The 18,992-nt window shown below is 34.3% G+C and overlaps 2 protein-coding genes across 3 annotated transcripts; one reads left to right on the forward strand and one right to left on the reverse strand.

Annotated features, from left to right (window-relative positions):
* Nucleotides 1-7,817: 7,817 nt before the first annotated feature.
* Nucleotides 7,818-13,346, forward strand: LOC108479944 (DNA replication licensing factor MCM6). Of its 2 annotated transcripts, none has more exons than XM_017782814.2 (18): nt 7,818-8,046; nt 8,135-8,287; nt 8,359-8,490; nt 8,626-8,788; nt 8,876-9,069; nt 9,184-9,379; nt 9,471-9,545; nt 9,906-10,135; nt 10,211-10,325; nt 11,008-11,082; nt 11,164-11,304; nt 11,457-11,660; nt 11,744-11,905; nt 11,977-12,032; nt 12,137-12,252; nt 12,344-12,463; nt 12,625-12,755; nt 12,853-13,346. In XM_017782814.2, exons 1-18 carry the CDS (start codon nt 7,970-7,972, stop codon nt 12,982-12,984), a joined length of 2,472 nt encoding a protein of 823 aa, XP_017638303.2. In that variant the 5' UTR covers nt 7,818-7,969; the 3' UTR covers nt 12,985-13,346. The 2 variants fall into 2 exon arrangements, with proteins under 2 accessions (XP_017638303.2, XP_017638304.2); XM_017782815.2 differs by having other exon boundaries at nt 12,350-12,463.
* Nucleotides 13,347-13,598: 252 nt separating this feature from the next.
* On the reverse strand, nt 13,599-17,945 carry LOC108480025 (leucine-rich repeat receptor-like serine/threonine-protein kinase BAM3). Its single transcript, XM_017782924.2, has 2 exons — nt 14,834-17,945; nt 13,599-14,144 (listed from the first exon to the last, which is right to left on the reverse strand). The coding sequence occupies exons 1-2, from the start codon at nt 17,478-17,480 to the stop codon at nt 13,804-13,806; spliced, it is 2,988 nt and encodes a 995-aa protein (XP_017638413.1). The 5' UTR covers nt 17,481-17,945; the 3' UTR covers nt 13,599-13,803.
* Nucleotides 17,946-18,992: the final 1,047 nt, after the last annotated feature.

Genomic DNA, 18,992 nt, shown 5'->3' on the forward strand with positions numbered 1-18,992 from the left:
AAATGAGCAAATCCATGCAACAACTATTTGAAACGTGGAAGGGTTAGTCGAGCCTAAAAAGAAGTTGAAGCCAGAAGCTGTTGTGAAAAGTGATGAGGTTGAGGAAAGTAATAAAGAGCATAAGTCGGTAATTAAAGACTATAAATCACAAGTTCCACATCTCATAACATTGAAAAGAGACCAAAAAAAAAAAAGAACAATATGGTAAATTTCTTCAACTCTTAAAAAATTGCACATTAACTTACTATTTGTTAAAGCCCTTTCGTGATGCCAAAATATGTAAAATTTTTAAAGGAGTTGTTAACAAATAAAAAGAAGTTAGACAACTTGTCAACTATGGAACTCAATGCAGTTTGCTCAGCCATTCTCCAAAACAAACTACCCAACAAACTTGAAGATCCAGGGAGTTTTACTATTCTCTGTCTTATTGGTAGTTTAAATGTTAACATTTCTTTGGCTAATTTTGGGTCTAGTATAAATGTCATGCCTTATAAAATGTTCAAACAACTTGGTCTTGGGGAACCTAAACCTACTAGGATGATTATTCAATTATCGGATAGCTCAATTAAATATCCTAGGGGTATTATTATGGATGTACTTGTAAAAGTCGTTAAATTTATATTCCTTGCTAATTTTGATGTATTGGACATAAATGAGAATATTGAGGCACTTATGATATTAGGTCGACCCTTTTTAGCCACTCTATTATTGATGTGGGTACTGGTGAACTTGTGCTTCGTGTAGGTGATGAAAAGATTACTCTTCAAACACATGATTTTGTAAGAGCCCCTAGTGAGCGAGATGATACTAATTGTTCTATTAATTTTAGCAATCATGTGGCTTAACGTTCTTTATAATAAATCCCTCAAAACGTGCTGGAGTTATATTTTATTCAAAGTGATAGAGCACGTGGGACAAGTGAAGAGCGAATGGTGCAACTCGACGAACTAGATGAATAGCGACCGAAGGTAAGCAGTCATCGTCTCAAATTTTATTGTGATGGTAATAATGATAATGATAGAGTGGAGCTTCGACTCTAAGATCCGCCTTAATCATTTACGTAAAAAGGGAAAAGTTGAGCTTAGACTTTAAATAAGCGCTTCTCTGGAGGTAATCAGAGTGTTTTTATTTTTTTAGTTTACTTTTATGATCTATAAAATAATTCAATTAAATTCAAAAAAAATAACTGAACACACGGTTTGAGGTGTTCCATACGGCCTGGACACACGGACATGTCCTACACCGTGTGGATACTTGAGCTACCTTTTTAATTTTAATTTGAGACACACAACATCAGTGAGTTAGACGACCCGAAAACATGGCCGTGTAAGACACACGGCCTTGTACATGAGCATGAGAGAAGCGAAGGATCATCACACACGGCTTGGCACGCGGTCGTGTGTGATACAAGGCTTGGAGACACGGGAATGTCCTAGGCCGTGTTGATACTGGGAGTATTTTTATTTTCTTTTCGAAGCATCACATAAGAAAAGTTATTCATGAATATTATGCATACAGTGGAAAAGTGACGTAGCTTAGAATACGCCTTAAGTGTCTATTATTAGTAAACTTTTTTATTGTAATGATCTTTATGATGTTTGATATAATAAGTTATTTTAAAAGTTTTCCTTACTTTTAGATGTCAAGTTTTTTCAGTTATAATGTTAAATAAATATTTAAAGAAACACAAATTTCTAAACTATTTTGGTAAAATGTTAAGTTTTATGTGTAGTAACACCCGAGACTCGAATCCGATGAATAGGATCAAGAAGAAGGGCATTACAAATATCACATGTACTTTTCATGCCAATTCATGTCATATTAGGTAACAATATCAAATTCATACTCAATCAAAGGATGTTACATTCACATATTTATATATCAAAGGCATTACCTTAATCAATGTTTCTTGCTTGATTCATATAATAAATTGCCATTTGAATTATCAAGTTCAGTTCATCCCATTTCAATTTCTTATTTCCATATGAATTAATTTGCCCGATAATCCTTTGCAAACGGACTTAGATTCACAGGTATCTACATTAGACCAATTGCTCATCCAAGCTAAATATATACATGTCAGGTTACCTGTCCGGGATAAACATTTATAGTGACACATCAAGTTACTTGTCTGAGCTAAACCCGTGTCACATATATTTGAGAATCCGCAACAAATGTTGGACCTCAATAACATCTGTAATCAATCTCGTATAAGTGCGCACAAGACCCTATTGGCATGTCAATCATATCCTAACCTTTGCTATGTTCACATGGGCATCTTTTGCACATACAAACATCATTTTTCAATTTATTCCAATTCTAGCTTGATTGTACAAATTCATAACCAAATACACATACGCACGAGCGCACACACACATACATACAATTTAAATACATAACAACCTAAGTAAATAATTACCATATAAACTTACCTGATCAAAACACCAAACAAGATGATTATTTAGGGATTATTCAACAATTTTAGCTTTTCCTCAATTACCTCCAGTCTGATCCAATTCATGATCTATACAATTATGCCATTCAATCCATAAATACTAAAAATCTATACATTATGTCATGACATAAATGAACCTATATAACCTCATTTTTTCAATTCCCCTAAAATTTAATATTTTATTCAATTTAGTCCATGAATTCGAAATAACCATATCTTTCAATTTTGAACCTCGGTTTGAAAACCGACTTCAATTGCATTCATTAGGGACCCTCTATTTCCTATTTATATCAAAATTTCACAACAATTTCACATGTTATTCACTTTAGTCCCTATATACAAAGCTAACAATTAAACTTTACAATCTAATCCCTTTTTATATTCTAAGCTTCAAATCTATCATTTTAACACCAAATCCTTTAAGAAATCAACAATGGGAACTTTCAAAATTTTAAAAATTTTATAAATTGGTACATAGGCTAATTAAATCAAGCTCTCGCGACCTCAAAAACATAAAAATTATAAGAAAATAACTTAATTGAACTTACAAATTAAGGGTCAAATGATTCAACTTTTCCCTTAGGTTTTCTTCTTCAAGCCAAGGAAAGAAGAAGAAGATGAAAATAATGGCTTTTATGCTTTTCCACTAACTTAGAATATATAGTCTAATTATGATTTAATTAAGCTAGGTTAATCAACAAAATTATGGTTTATTTAACATTAAACTAATCTTAATTAACATTAGTAGACTTCATCAACATCATCCACTAACTAATACTTAAAAATGGTTTAATTACCATTTTGGACCTTTGGCTAATTACTATTTATGTCATTAAGTCTTTGGCCAATTAAAAACCTATAGCGATTGGACTTTTATAATTTAGTCTCTTTGTTTAAATTATATGTTGATTCTACAAAATTATTGGACAATACTTTAATATACTTCTATACAAATTTCATAAATTTTCATATTTAATGTTTTACAAAATCCAATTTACGAAAATGAGATTCTAGAATCGTTTTTTCCGACACCACTAAAAATTGGACTATTATAAAGCAAGCTTGAGGATACAAAACCCAAAAAGAAGCACATATAGTTGATCAACAAAAGAGGCATATAACGTTTCTTTGAGACCCCTTTTGGTCTTGTTCAACATTATCGTGGTTGTTGCTAGTGTTGATGTTCATGGCTACCTAACACTTATTGAATTGACAAGTATAGGATTGTGATACAATACTAAAATATGTATCAATGGATGTTGTTGATGTTGCTGCTTATTGGTGTGTATTTTTAGAGCTGATTGGGTTTTGAAATTAATGCCTGGGTTTTTGAATAGCTGGGTAGTGCACGCTGTGGTGCTTTTAGTGATCGGACCTCTATATTATAGAGGAGTTCAAACCTAGGGCTCGAGGACGAATCGTTGTCTTTTTATTTTTAAGGATGTGACCGAATACAATATGGAAATGCTTTCTTTTTCCTCTCCTTTTCTCTCTCAAAGAAAATGTCCCTTTAAGAAAATGTAGCTTCGTCATTTATTAATCTCTTACCCCTTAGAGTTCAACCCTCACTTCTTAAGTAGGTTTTTTTTTCCTTGATAAATTTTAAATCTATCTACAATATGGACTCACCTTTCTGTATCTAAAAATAAGAAAAAATAAGTATATGTGTGTATATTAAAAAATATATGGAGAACCAATATTCATGAATTGATCCATACACCTAGATATGCATTTTACATGTGCTTTTCCTAATATATACCTGCAGATCTCTTGGTTGTGATATATGCTATAATTAATAACTTTGGCTAAAAGTATATATGTACAAAATAAGTACTATGATTCTTTTCAACATCTTTTTGGGATGGGGGCATGTGGTTGATAATCAATTGAGAAGGAAAGGAAAGACCTCCCATATTCCGATATATTATTAAGTAGTTATATTGTAAAAAAATTAGCTTGAAGGGGAAAAAATCTAAAAGAAAATAAGTAAACAACGAAATCCACTATTGCTAATATAGATTCCAGTTAATACATATCAGGTGTATAGAAAGAAAAATGGGTCAAAAGAATAATTCTTTGTCGCCATTTTACTAGCTTGGAATCATAACACTTTACTCAAAGATATCTATCAATAAGTTATTGGTTAATGTGCTACAACCTTCCCAATAAAGATGAGCACATAAAATCAAATCAATAGCTTGGAACACTTTATTTTTATAGATAATTAAAAATATATATTTATTAAAAAATGATCCTTACCCAACAAAAATTCTGAAAAATTACTCCTAATAATAATATAGGAATGGATTCATATTTACAAGAGAAAATAGAAATGTTGCAGTTGGTATTGGAAGAATAACTGACAAAAGATCGATGATAGTGGCCTTGCATGGGCACCACAAACATAAAAATGAATTTGTTGATGTCTAGGGTTTTCCCGGGACGAATTCGATCCATCTGTTGTGTCTGAGCTCTGAGCTAGTTGTGCTTCATGCCGTCCTTTTCTTTTCTTCGCCTATATATGTATACTTTATGATTTATGCATGCATATTGTATATATACATGTGTGTGTGTGCAGATGAAATGCTTTACCCTTCACTTCTTTTTTCGCATATATAATCTATATTATTAATAAAATATTTTAATCCTTTTATTTTAACAAATAAAAGAATTTGAGTCCACACAAATTAAATTAGTAAAACCTTAAATTTACCTCTTAACCAAATATTCATTTTAATATTTTATACGCTTTTATTTTAATATGCATAATTTATTATCTCTTTCAACAGTATATCTATCTATACTATTAATAAAATCTTCGAGTTGGTGTCACGAGTCAAAAATGCATATGGTAGTAGGATTTGAACATATGCTAATTAAATTAATAAAACCTTAAATTTACCATTTAACCAAAACTTTATTTTAATATTTTTATATATTTTATATTTAACATATATAATTTATTATTGAACACAAATATGTGTTCTAAATATACCGTTTTCACATACATATGTGTGCGATAAGATTTCTATTACTATATATAAAATCAGCTTAGAGTGACAATTCAAGGTATTAAAACTTAATAAACACAATTTAGGTATTTTGGAAAAGAAATAAATTTTAAAATGTGTTATTGCATTTAAATTACTTGAGATTTGGATGCTACTTAATGTTGAAATATAATTTTATAAATTTTAAATTGTATTATTATATTTTAATTATTTATTATTAAATTCTACTTAATAAATTTATTTATGTTTAATTATTATTTTTAACAATTATATTTTTATTTTATGTTTTCAACTCCGTCAAGATTTAAGGTTTTAATGAAACTATTAAAATTTTGTGTATTTAATTAATATTAATTTAATTTATTTATTGCATTTTAAAGGTTATATTATGAGATATTTTTAATCGCGTCTTTTAAGATTTTTAGATGTTATAATTTTATATCTTAAAATTTAATTATATTTTAATAAGGACATTTTATAAGTTTTTAATTGTGAGTTATATATTTTGGAGGTTACAATTTGTATCACGGTCCCTATAAATAATCACTCTTTTATTTGTTAGATGCATGATAAGTTATTTTTATGATTATTTTCATTTGTTTTTCCTTCTCATCATTTAAGTATATATTTTGTTAATTGTTTTTAATTTAATTGGTATCAATATTTTAATAATATTTGATCAAATTTTTATTTTATTTTAAATTTGATTAACAATTTATTCTTTGACTGAGCATAAGAAGCTTTTATTCTCTTCATTTTAATTAATATAGTTTTAATAAGGCCATAAGTTTTTTTAATCGTGGGTTAAATTTTTAGGGTTATAATTTGTATTAGAGGTTGCAATATTATGGTATTTATAAATAGGGATAAATATTAAAATTATACATTAATTTTGGTACAATTTGTAATGTTATATATCAACTTTAATTGGGTGCATTTGTACACATCAATCTTTTATTTACTCCATTACTCATGTGGTAAAATTTTTATTAATTCATATGAAAATTGCTGTGTTAAAAATTTTAAATTCTTTCCACTTAGATTTAAAGAAAAAAAATCTTAGGAAAAATGGCTTCTTATTTGTCCCAATCAATCTATTTTTAATATAGGTGAAAATAATTTAAATTTATTTGCTTGTTTTCTAATCTAATAAAACCTTAAGTTAGTAATTTACATATGACTTAACTGAAAAATGTGCCACATAAATAACGAGTTAGTGAAATGTAAAAATTGAACCAAAATTAAAGTTTGATATATATAAATACACCAAATTAAAATTGATATATAACATTACAAATTTCATACTTATCCCTTATAAATAACCACTTTTTATTTGTTGGATACATGATAAGTTATTTTCATGATTATTTAATTTGTTTTGTTTTCTCATTATTTAGGCACATATTATATAGTAACTATTTTTAAATTTTATTGGTATTAATGTAACAACATTGGCAATTTAATGTATGCAATGTAGTAAATGTTTTATAAATTTTGATTTATATTTTATAACTACTTATTTCCTTATTGTAAATTATTTACTCAATTTTTATTACTATATTTCAGAAAATCTCTAAATTTATTAAATTCAATTTTCCTTTTCATACTATTTATTTATTATTTTACAGTGTATTTTTTATGAAATGAAAGTATTAATTATTATATTTTAGTGTTATGTTTAAAAGTTGACAAAATGGTTGCTTATGTTGTGATTATTAATATATATATATATATTGTTTATTATAATGATACATGTATTAACCTGCCTCCTTTTTACACTAAATACTTTAATACATATGAAATTTAATTGTTGGAATTTAGTTTTAATATGATCTTTTGATTTTCAAGCTATATATCATCAAACTTTAATTTGAATGTACATCTTTTTATTTTGATTGTTTACAAATATATGTTGATTTTTTGAAAATAACTTTTACTTACTCTCTCAACATTTTCATTCCTATTTTTATTTTGATCATTTCATAAAAATATAATTTGTTTATATGTACTTAGAATTAATAAAAGAAGACGATTACATAAATGTAACGTGAAATTTTCACTCTTGATTGTGTTTTTGAAAAAAAAGATTTAATAATTTTGTTGCTATTAAAATAAAATTATAACTGTAAACAAAAGATTCATGAAAACGATTAGGAAAAAAATGGTAGACATTAGTGTAAAATACATAAAAACATTCATAACTTGCATTTAAAAGTTGGTGAATAGTTTTGATTTTGGATTTCTACTAGGCTTTCAGGCCAGGATAACAAAATAAACCCCGAAAGGGGTATGGGCTAATTGAAAGGCCCAGTCCAGAGAGGTGAGGAAGAAAGATTAGGCCGCTTAGGCGGGAAAATGCATGGCCCCCACAGTAATTTCCCGCCATGGGGAGGGGACTTAAGCTGTTGTTCTTCTACCGGTCCAGGATGAAGGCAGCCCCCAGTCACTAGTGGAAGGGTTTTGTTTTGTGTTCCTTGAATAGAAGAGAAGTGAAGAGAAGAGAATGGAGACGTTCAGCGGATGCTTTGTAGACGACAAGGCAATTAGAGTGGAGAACATATTCCTGGACTTCCTCAAGAGGTTTGAGTTTGGTTGCAGATACAGTTTTTAATCTTCTTTTCCGATCTGAATCTCATTTCTTTCTTTCCAAAAAAAAAAAAAAAACCAGCTTCAGGTTGGACCCGCGAATGGGGGAGTCGTATTACGAGTCGGAGATACAGGCGATGGAAGCGAACGGGTCTAGCACCATGTACATCGACTTCTCGCACGTCATGCTCTACAATGACGTTCTCCAGAAGGCCATCGCTGATGAGTACTTGAGGTAAGCTGCCCAATTATGATATTTTAGTATTTTAGATTTAATATTGACCGCTATTGCTATTCCTACTACAGATTCGAGCCATACTTGAAGAATGCCTGCAAGAGGTTCGTGATGGAGCAGAATCCCACGGTTATCGCGGAGGCGGATGATAACCCTAACAAGGACATCAATGTTGCCTTCTTTAACATTCCTTTCACCAAGCGGTATACCTTTTCATTTCATCATCATCTCTCTCTACTAGTACTAGTAGCATTAATTAGTCTAGATTTATTGTTACAAACAAACCAAGTAATACAGCAATCAATTTATATGCTCCTTTTGCTAATGCATCTCCTCAGCCTGAGAGAATTAACCACTGCCGAAATTGGAAAGCTAGTATCAGTCACTGGAGTAGTCACTCGTACAAGCGAAGTCAGACCTGAGCTTCTCCAAGGTTCTTTTAAGTGCTTGGAATGCGGAAGCGTTGTCAAGAATGTCGAACAGCAATTCAAGTACACTGAGGTCTGCCGCCTCTCTTAAATATCTTGTCTCTCTTCTTTTGTTGGAATTAACTCGTATTTTCATTGTTTCCCTACATTGCCGATGCAGCCAACAACATGCGTCAGTGCAACATGTTTAAATAGAACAAAATGGGCATTGCTTCGACAAGAGAGCAAGTTTGCAGATTGGCAGAGGGTAAGAGTGCAGGAGACCTCTAAAGAGATTCCTGCTGGCTCCTTGCCTAGATCATTGGACGTTATTCTTCGCCATGAGATTGTTGAACTGGCTAGAGCGGGGGATGCGTAAGATTATTTGCTTTTTATGCGTCCAACACTCACTCTGTTCCCTTTTGCCCCATTGTTCCCCTCTCTTTGTTTTCCCTCTTTTCTTTAACTTATATTTTTACGTGGTTGTAGTGTTGTCTTCACTGGTACTGTGGTTGTGATACCGGACATATTGGCCCTGGCCTCCCCTGGTGAAAGAGCTGAATGCCGTCGAGAAGCTTCTCAGCGTAAGTCTTCAACTGCTGGACAAGAAGGTGTGAGAGGTCTTCGCTCATTGGGAGTCAGAGACCTATCCTATCGTTTAGCCTTCATTGCTAATTCAGTTCAGGTCTGTCTTTTATTGGCCCATTGCTGCATTTCGCTTAAAAGGCTTATTGCAGCATGCTTTGATTGATTTCTGAGAAAGATTTATTCTTCAGGTTGCTGATGGTAGAAAGGATATTGACATTAGAAATAGAAAAAAGGCTGGTGATGAAGATGACCAACAGTTCACAGTTAGTTCTTGATGCACCTTACTTTTGTTATTATCCTCTACCTTGCTGTCATGTTCCATTGTCCATTTTACAAGCCGAAATTGTTCATGTTATGCCATGTCTACATCTTAGGATGTTCTTCATAGTGTTTTTGCTTTATCTTCCTTTCTGAGCTTGCCTACTAGGTAATTGATCTACTGAAAGGTATTGTTGCCTTTCATGTTTAAATTGATGATCTCATGACTATCGCACATTGCGATTTACATATATGACTCTCCAATTGCCCTAGATCTTTGCTTAATTACTAAACTAGGTTTTATGCCACAAATGAACTAAATCACCTGATGGTTTTTTATTCCATTTATTTTATCTAACTTGTAGCCGGAGGAGCTTAAAGAAATCCAAAGAATGAGAGATACCCCTGATTTTTTCAATAAGCTTGTTGATAGCATTGCACCTACTGTTTTTGGTCATCAAGATATCAAGAGAGCAATCTTGCTTATGCTTTTGGGTGGTGTCCATAAGCATACTCATGAAGGCATTAATCTGAGAGGAGACATAAATGTTTGTATAGTTGGAGATCCCAGCTGTGCAAAGTCCCAGTTTCTCAAGTACGTGTTTTATTATACAGAGCTTGTGGGCTATAACTTCTAGAACTCAAATAATGGATGTCTTTATTCTTGTAGATACACATCAGGTATTGTTCCCAGATCTGTCTATACATCTGGCAAATCCTCTTCTGCTGCTGGATTGACAGCAACTGTGGCCAAAGAACCAGAAACTGGTGAATTCTGTATCGAGGTAAAATTCGTATTTACTTAATCTTATTGGTGTTATGCCCTGTATTTGGTTCTGTTAATCATGAAAACTAGCGAGTTGTGCTCTATTAACATTGACAACTAAATGGAATGTCTTTGATATGATTCTTAAATACATGAAAAAGATTAGTTATTATTATTATTCTTGAAAGGATCAACCTGGTTGGAAATACTCTAAGGTGCATGACTTGAAATCTGGAAAAAAGATTTGATTTGGAAATTGTATAAATTGTACAATAGAGCTCATAAAAGTACTGCTTCTGTGATTACTGTCAGATCCATGATTTTATTTGGATCTTCCTTGGTAGTAAATTTGAAATACCTATGTTTTATGATGTATCTTATACTTTATCACACATGAATATTGCTGAGTTATTTCCAATTTTTCAATATGCTTGCATCCTGTTCATATTTTATATGATGACTAAATTTAAATTTCCAAATTCATTCTCCTGCTTGCATATGATTTCACATTTTTGCATCCTTCCTCTATGATTATTTAAGGAAAAACTACATTAGAGATCTGAAATGTATACTTAGAGAAAATATGCTTGTACACTTCTGTACCCAGTTGTCAACTCATCAATTTTGCCGAAAGAAAAAGAGACTAATCAAATCCTTGCTTTTATGTGTCTCTGAAAAATTACATCTGATCTTATTTCCAGGCAGGTGCTCTAATGCTGGCTGACAATGGCATATGTTGCATTGATGAATTCGACAAGATGGATGTCAGGGATCAGGTAAGGTTCATATTGTCTTACCATAGAACAGTTTCGGACATTCAGAAGTATCTGCTGTCTGATATGTAATTCTGTGTGAAGGTTGCAATTCATGAAGCCATGGAACAACAGACCATAAGCATTACTAAAGCCGGGATACAAGCAACACTGAATGCTCGGACGTCAATACTAGCTGCAGCTAATCCTACTGGAGGGCGCTATGATAAGTCTAAACCGCTCAAGGTTAGGACATTCTCATACTGCATAGAAAGCAATCAAGTCTGATTTGGATTGGCATTTGCATTGTTTCCCCCAGTTTTTCAGTATTTGATGCTAATTGTAAGTTTGGTATATTTGCTTGTAAACTGATGCTCTGATACATTTCTCCTCTTCAGTATAATGTTGCTCTCCCTCCGGCTATTCTTTCTAGGTTTGACCTGGTGTACGTCATGATTGATGACCCAGATGATCAAACTGATTACCATATTGCTCACCATATCGTGAGAGTTCACCAGAAGCGTGAAGATGCACTTCAACCTGCTTTCACGACTGCAGAACTGAAACGATATATTACATATGCAAAAACTTTAAAACCAAAGGTTTCTGCACAACCCTTTCACTGCATTGGATATGGTTATATTTCGTTACATTTGTATAGCTAAATGGTGCTAGTATAATGCAGCTAACCTCTGAAGCAAGAAAACTCTTGGTGGAGTCTTATGTTGCACTCAGACGAGGTGATACGACTCCTGGCAGCAGAGTTGCATACCGGATGACAGTTAGGCAGTTGGAGGCATTAATCAGGTTGTCTGAGGCCATTGCTCGAAGTTATTTGGAAACTCAGGTGCTTTATCTACCATAGAACATATTATTCATTATTATGCACCTTGAAGTTAGAAAATATTTCTTTTGCAGGTGCAACCACGGCATGTTCGTGTAGCGGTGAGATTATTGAAAACATCTATAATCAGGCAAGTCTAATAACATGGCCATTGTAGAATCATGAATGCCCTTGTTCCATCCTTTCTTTCTCCTGTTTTTGTTTATCGTGGCAATTTTTTTCTTAACTGTGCAGCGTGGAGTCCACTGAGATTGATTTGTCTGAATTTCAAGAAGGAAATAATGATGGTTCTGATGATAGAAACAATAATTCTGGACAAGCTGATGTTCACCCAGCTTCTGAAAGTGAAGGTAGAATTATATCAGCTGTTTTACTTGTATCACTTTCTTTTGATATATACTTGGCTTGAGGATTTATGATGAACCGATCTTTCTGAAAAAGGAGTAGGTACTGCCAATCAACAAAAGGAAGAATACAGGGTAAAGGAAGACTATTTTCATAGGGTTTCTCAGGCCCTTGTCATGCGCCTTAGACAGCATGAAGAAGCTGTAAGGCAAGAAGGTAAACCTGTCATGTCTTCACAATCAGTTTTATGGATTTCTTACTGAAACACGGGAATGAATATTTGTGTTTAAACTTTTGTATCAACTTAGCCTAAATTTGCTTCTGAAAGTGCAAGATCAAGACGGTCTATAAGAATGAGTCAATTTTATGTTCTGCAGAAACTGGCTTGGCCGGAATGAGTCAGGGCGATTTAATCCAGTGGTATGTGAATCAGCAGAATGAAAAAAACAACTACAGCTCTACTGCAGAAGTAGAAATAGAAATTAAACGAATCAGATCACTTATTGAGGTAAAGCTACTGTTGGTTTTTTTTTTTTTAAATATTTTGTATTTGAACAAAATGTGGTTATTTTTATGTATTTTCTAATAATTTGGGGTGACTACAGAGATTGATTCGAAGGGAAGGCCACTTGATTGTGATAGATGATGGTAGGCAAGAAGGTGGTGACGGTGCAGCGGCACGATCAGCTAGAGATACCAGGATTTTAGCTGTAGCTCCGAATTATGCCATGGATTAAAGCGACTGAAATCCCATTAAAAGAATGGGCCAATCCAATGTGAAAATGATGAATTATTACCTCTGCTTGCATGCTTGGAAGATTGGAGTGGCAAAAAAAAAAAAAAAAGGTGAAGTGAAAGTAATGGAGGGCTTTCTTTTGCTTCTTCTGGTAGTACTAGTAGTAGCAGTAACCAACATTTTCTTTTGGGCCAGTATATGTTGTGTTACGTAGTAATGTGATGATGTATCGATGTTTAAGACTTCGCATCAGTTGTAACCAAGTAAAAAAGTACACTATATTGGTGTCTAAGAAGTGTCTTTCTGGCTTGATTTGATTTAAGTTAATAATATATTACATTAGATTTCTTTATTTGAATTCAATTCAAGTTATTTTTTAATAGACTGATCAATAGGTTACAATTTAAGATTATTGCATTAGATTATCTATGACTTTTTTAATAACTCCGCATTTGTCACATGTCAATTAAATAAAGTACTTATAAAGGGAAAGCTGGACCTTATGCAAACAATTTGCCACGACTAAGCAAAAATCTTGATTCTAATCTTGTAAGTTTTGTTTTACCAATGGGGCTTGCTCCTAAAACAGTTAATTAATTGGCAGAAGATTCAACATCTTTGAAATAGGTACGTAATGACTATATTTATATATATATGTCTCAATTGGCATGCGTTTCAAAGCCTTCCAAATACAAACTCATTTGGAGACTAAGGTATCAAAAAAGGAAAAAAGAGAATTGTGAGCCCGCAGCTGCAACCATGCAAACGATAAGAACATAATAATATTAATAGAGGGTAGAGAAGTTGAAAAGTGACAAAGTCATTGCATGTGAAATGTGTTAGGTTGCTTGGCCTGAGCAAGCATTTGAACAACTTCTCTCATTGTAGGTCGCTCCACGCTGTGCTCCTCAACGCACAACATTGCCACAAAGAAAACCTGCATGACTTCCTCCTTAGGAATTGTATTGCTTACTCGGTGGTCCAATATCTTCACCACCCCTTCTTTCTTCAACTTGGTCTCTCTCTTGCTCCACTGAACAATGTCTAGCCCTTCTTCTCCGAAATCTCCAACTGGCCTCCTCCCTGTTATTAGCTCCAAAAGTACCACTCCGAAACTATATACATCACTCTTCTCGTCTACTTTCAGTGTATATGCGTACTCTGTCATATCATGATGAAAAACTTAATTAAACACGGGAATTACATATAAAGAATTATTATTTGTTCACAACATATATAATATATTTTATTCAAGTATAATCTACACACAGTTGATTCCTCTTTATTTTTATTTATTCATTCTTTCTGTACACTTTTGACTTGGATGCGGAGAAAAAGAAACAAAGGCAAAGCTTAGCTCTCTTCCCCCAAGCAAAGTGAGCGGTAAAGAAAATAAAGTGAAGAAAAAAGTTGTTGGAGTTACAATTTTATGGGACATAGGGAAGGGAAAGTAAAACTTAGATCCCAATCAAGATTTTGAGAAGATTATAGGCTTTGCGTTAATTTTGTTATTCATCTAAGGAATCTTGCTAGGTTTTCCGTCAAAAAAGCTTGTGAGTGATTTCCAGGACATTCAAAATACAAGTCTGTCACACCCACACTCATTTTATTATGTTTTCTGTGTTAGTGGAGTGGAGCCTGCCTGCCTCTGTAACTTTTCTAATGATAATATTAACAATTAAAAAAAAAAAATCTATCTGCTATAAGATGGGGTCAATATGGTTCTCAAATAATGATGCAACCGGGTCATGGGGCATACTTTATATCCTAGCCAGGATCAAATGTAAATGTTAATTTATGTCTGATAAAAAACTGCTGATAAATAGTTACAATATGGAAGGTAGATGTACCTGGAGCAATATAACCATATGAACCAGCGATCGCCGACATGCACTCTGAAGTTCCAGTGTCTTGCAAGAACTTGGCAAGGCCAAAATCTGCCACATGAGCCTCAAAATCGGAGTTGAGTAAAATGTTGTTGGACTTGACATCTCGATGGAGTATGAGAGGGGAACAATCATGGTGCAGGTAGCACAGGCCTTTGGCAGCTTCTATGGCTATTTTGAGCCTAGTATCCCACCTGAGGTAGCCGCCACCCTTTCCATGAAGAACCTCACCTAAGCTTCCATTCGGCATGTACTCGTATATTAGTAAATTGATCTCTTTATTGGAACAGAATCCCAGCAAGCGCACGATATTCCTGTGTCGAATCTTACCCAAAGTCTGTATTTCCGCTGAGAGGCCATTATCATGCGAAGACCCTTTGCTGATGCCTAACAGCTTCTTCACTGCTACTTGCTCTCCATTTGGCATAATTCCTCTGTACACAATGCCAGCTCCACCTCTCCCTATCACATTGTTTTCTTTTATACATTCCAAGATGTCTTTGCTTCCAAATTCCAGCTTCTGGAATGCGGTCAGCTTCCAGCAATGTGAATTTCTTCGACCCTTGCGGGTCTTGATGATTGCCAAAGCAGCAAATATAAAAGAACAAACCAGAAGTCCCAATGCAAACAGAAACTTGTATTTTGCAGGGACTTGAGGAGACTTTGTGCCACTCTGGTGACGGAATTCTAACGGAGAGACTGAAGAAGAAGAAGAAGAATAGTCGCAAGAATTCTTCAAGTATGACCCACAAAGCTGAGGGTTACCCGCGAAGGAGGTTGAGTTGAAAAATGAATACTGTCCAAACTGCGGTATTGATCCAGACAAGTTGTTGTGAGAAAAATCTGCACTAGTTAGGCTTTTTATAGAACCAATTTCTCTGGGAAGGCTTTGGTTTAAGTGGTTCCAGGAAACATTGAGGTAATTCAGTATGTGGGTTTGAGCGATTTGAACTGGGATTGGACCACTGAGTTGGTTCTGGCTCAAATCCAGGTATGTTAGTAGGAAACAATTACCTAACTCGTATGGGATCGTGCCTGACAAGTTATTTCTACTCATATCCAACTTAAGCAGCGTTTTCAATCGGCCAAATTGGGGAGGAATATTTCCGCTGAATCTGTTGGAACCAAGTAGCAGAAGCTGCAAGCTAGAGAAATTCCCAATTGAAGCTGGGAGTGACCCAGATAAATTGTTGTTGGAAAGATTCAGCTGGCCAAGTTTTTTGGGTATCTTAGCCGTGTCTTGTGGAATTGTTCCGCTGAGGTAATTGTTGTGCAGTTCCAGGAGTGATAGCTCTGGCAAGTAAAGCAATCCATTTGGTATGGGCCCAGTTAGATAATTGTGTCCCATTCGAACTCTTGACAATGTATCGCATTTACTAAGATCCTCGGGTAGAGGACCAAACAAGGAATTACTGAACAGAATTAAGATCTGCAGCCTCCTACCGAAGCAAAGAGATTCTGGGACCAGGCCAGTGAGATTATTAGATGACAAATCAAGCTCAACCAATCTACCGTTTTGTCCCAGCTTTGAAGGGATGGATCCTGTCAAATTATTGTGCCACAGGTTCAGGACTTGCAACTCCGGTAGCTCCGCAAGAAACTGGGGGATCTCACCATGAAGCCTGTTGACGAATAAGTTGAGGAGGAGGAGGTGACGAAGACCAGATAACTCAAGTGGAATATCCCCTGTTAGCATATTGTTGGAAAGGTCAAGGGATTTCAAGTGACTCAAATTGCCTATTTCAGGAGGGATACCACCGTTAATCTCATTTGTTTGCAAGAAGAGAGTATCCAGCTGCTTTAAGTTTCCAAGTTCGGAAGGAACTGGACCATCCAGGCTACAGTTAGCTAGGTCTAAATGAACCAGATTGACCAACTTGCCAAACGTAGGTGGTATTCCCCCATCAAACTCATTGTAGTAACCCAGTAAAAGGTACTTGAGATTTGTTAGATTCCCCAGCTCTGCAGGAATAAAACCACTCAAATCATTCCCAGCAAGAGACAGATACTGGAGCTGCTCCATACTTGCATAGGCTTTAGGAATTTGTCCGCTAAAGTAATTCCCACCAAGATTTAAGTGCGTCAGCTTAGGAAGCTCCGTGACACCTAATGGGAGTGAGCCATTGAAGTTATTGTCGTAAGCATCTAACGACACCAGCTCTTTCATCTGAGAGAAATCCCACTTCATCTCTCCGCTAAACATATTTTTGGATATGTTGAGAAACTGAAGCCTCGTAAGCTTGTGAATTTGTTGCGGAAACTCACCCGAGAAGCTGTTGCCAGAAACCGAGAGATAAACAAGGCTTTGAAGTCGGGAGATAACCGGAGAGAGAGAACCAGAAACGTTGGAATTGGATATATCAAGAAAAATTATTGACCTATTCGAGCCATCACATTGGACACCCGTCCAAGAGCAAAGTGACAAGTAGTTGGAGACATTCCAACCACCTAGAGCTAGAGGAGTGGAAGTGGAGGATTTCTGAATTTGTTGTTTTAGAGAAACCAGGACTGATGCTTGCTTTCTGAGAGACAAATTATGTGAGAAAGCTGGACTAGAAGAAGAGAGGAAGAATAATGAGATGAGAGAAAAGAGGAAGAGAAGCTTCTTCATATCTGAAACTGGTAGTATGAGCTAGAGGAGGAGATTCCTACCCTTTTTTATTCAGATAGATATTGCAAGAGTAAGCATACTTGCCTTGGTGGTTTCAATCGCAGTAAGTAACGTATATTAATTAATATGTGGATGGAGGATACACAGATGCGATCGAGAAGCTGAGAAGTGTAGCAGCTGCTTTGAATCTAATCCAATATAAAGGCAAAGTTGCACGTTAACAGCATCCAAGGCCCTCAGCCGGCCCAGTCTAGTATTTTTTTGGTTCGTCTTTTGCTTTATCAAAAGAAAAGAAAAGAAAAAGCAAAAGCAAAAGCAAAAGCAAAAGATACGGCGTTGCTTGCCACAGACCGTTCGATCAGCCAATATGTGTATATATATTAGAATCCATGCAGCTGCAGGTTGCTTTATTTCACGCCAACTTGCATATCTGACTGCCTTACTTTCTTTCCCTATTATTTGATGGATTTGAATCATCGGAACTAATTAAGATGGAAGATAATATTTATATAAAAATAATATTTTTAATTATTTTGTAGCTTTTGGCTGTGACATAAAATAGAAAGGCAAGGTACACGAAGGCTTCATTTTAGATTGGGACTTGAAGAAATACAATTGATTTATCATTTTAATTAATATTTGGTATATTTTTATCGTATAATCCTTAGTAATAATGACAAGGTATAACCACACTATATATATTGAATACTAATTTATATATTTTTAAGTTTTATTGGTATCGATATTATTGTATCAATTAAGAGAATTTAAATTCCAAACATATTTAAAGGTGTCTTTTTCTTATATTTAAGGGTAGAAAAAATTTACAAGTAAAAATAAACTTTGATTATATATATATATGAATTCCTCAGGTGTGATAACGAAATAGAAGGGGCCGGATATTGTTTCTTGGGACAGTACGCTCTCAACAACCAGAAGTGGGTTAAGAAGTTTTCAAAGTCCATGTTAATTTCGGGCCGCAGTCAGTTCAAAATCCATGCTAATTTTATGGACCGGATAAATTATCCATATCGAATGAAAGACACAAAAGCCAGGCTTTAGATTTTTTACCTGCTGCTTCCAGAGCTTGTTCGCATGGACCCTATCCCGGCCCTTCTTTCTCTATCTAAGCTTCAAAAACATCATTAGCTGGCCCATGGCATTTCCAGGAAACTAAAATTTGTATCATTGGGCGGCTTTCTTTTTGCTACAAATTATCTTTGGGCATTATTAGTCTTTTGAAGCATACTATTTCGATTTTATTCATCGAAAATAGTATCACTCAATTTTATATTTGATAAATTAATTGATGTGTATATTTATATCCTATCATGGAATAAGTGTTTTTTTGTTTTGTTCCAATATATAATTTACTAAAAAATAAAACTGTAGCTCCAACATCGTTATGTGCTGTATCTGTTTTAAGAAGTTTGTCGGTGACTCAGTGGTGGGGCAGCCTCCAGCATTTCATGTTCCAGACGGTTTTAATTGAATTTACATACTTCTTGGTTG

Source organism: Gossypium arboreum, chromosome 3 (assembly GCF_025698485.1).
Source record: "Gossypium arboreum isolate Shixiya-1 chromosome 3, ASM2569848v2, whole genome shotgun sequence".
NCBI classification, from domain to species: Eukaryota; Viridiplantae; Streptophyta; class Magnoliopsida; order Malvales; family Malvaceae; genus Gossypium; species Gossypium arboreum.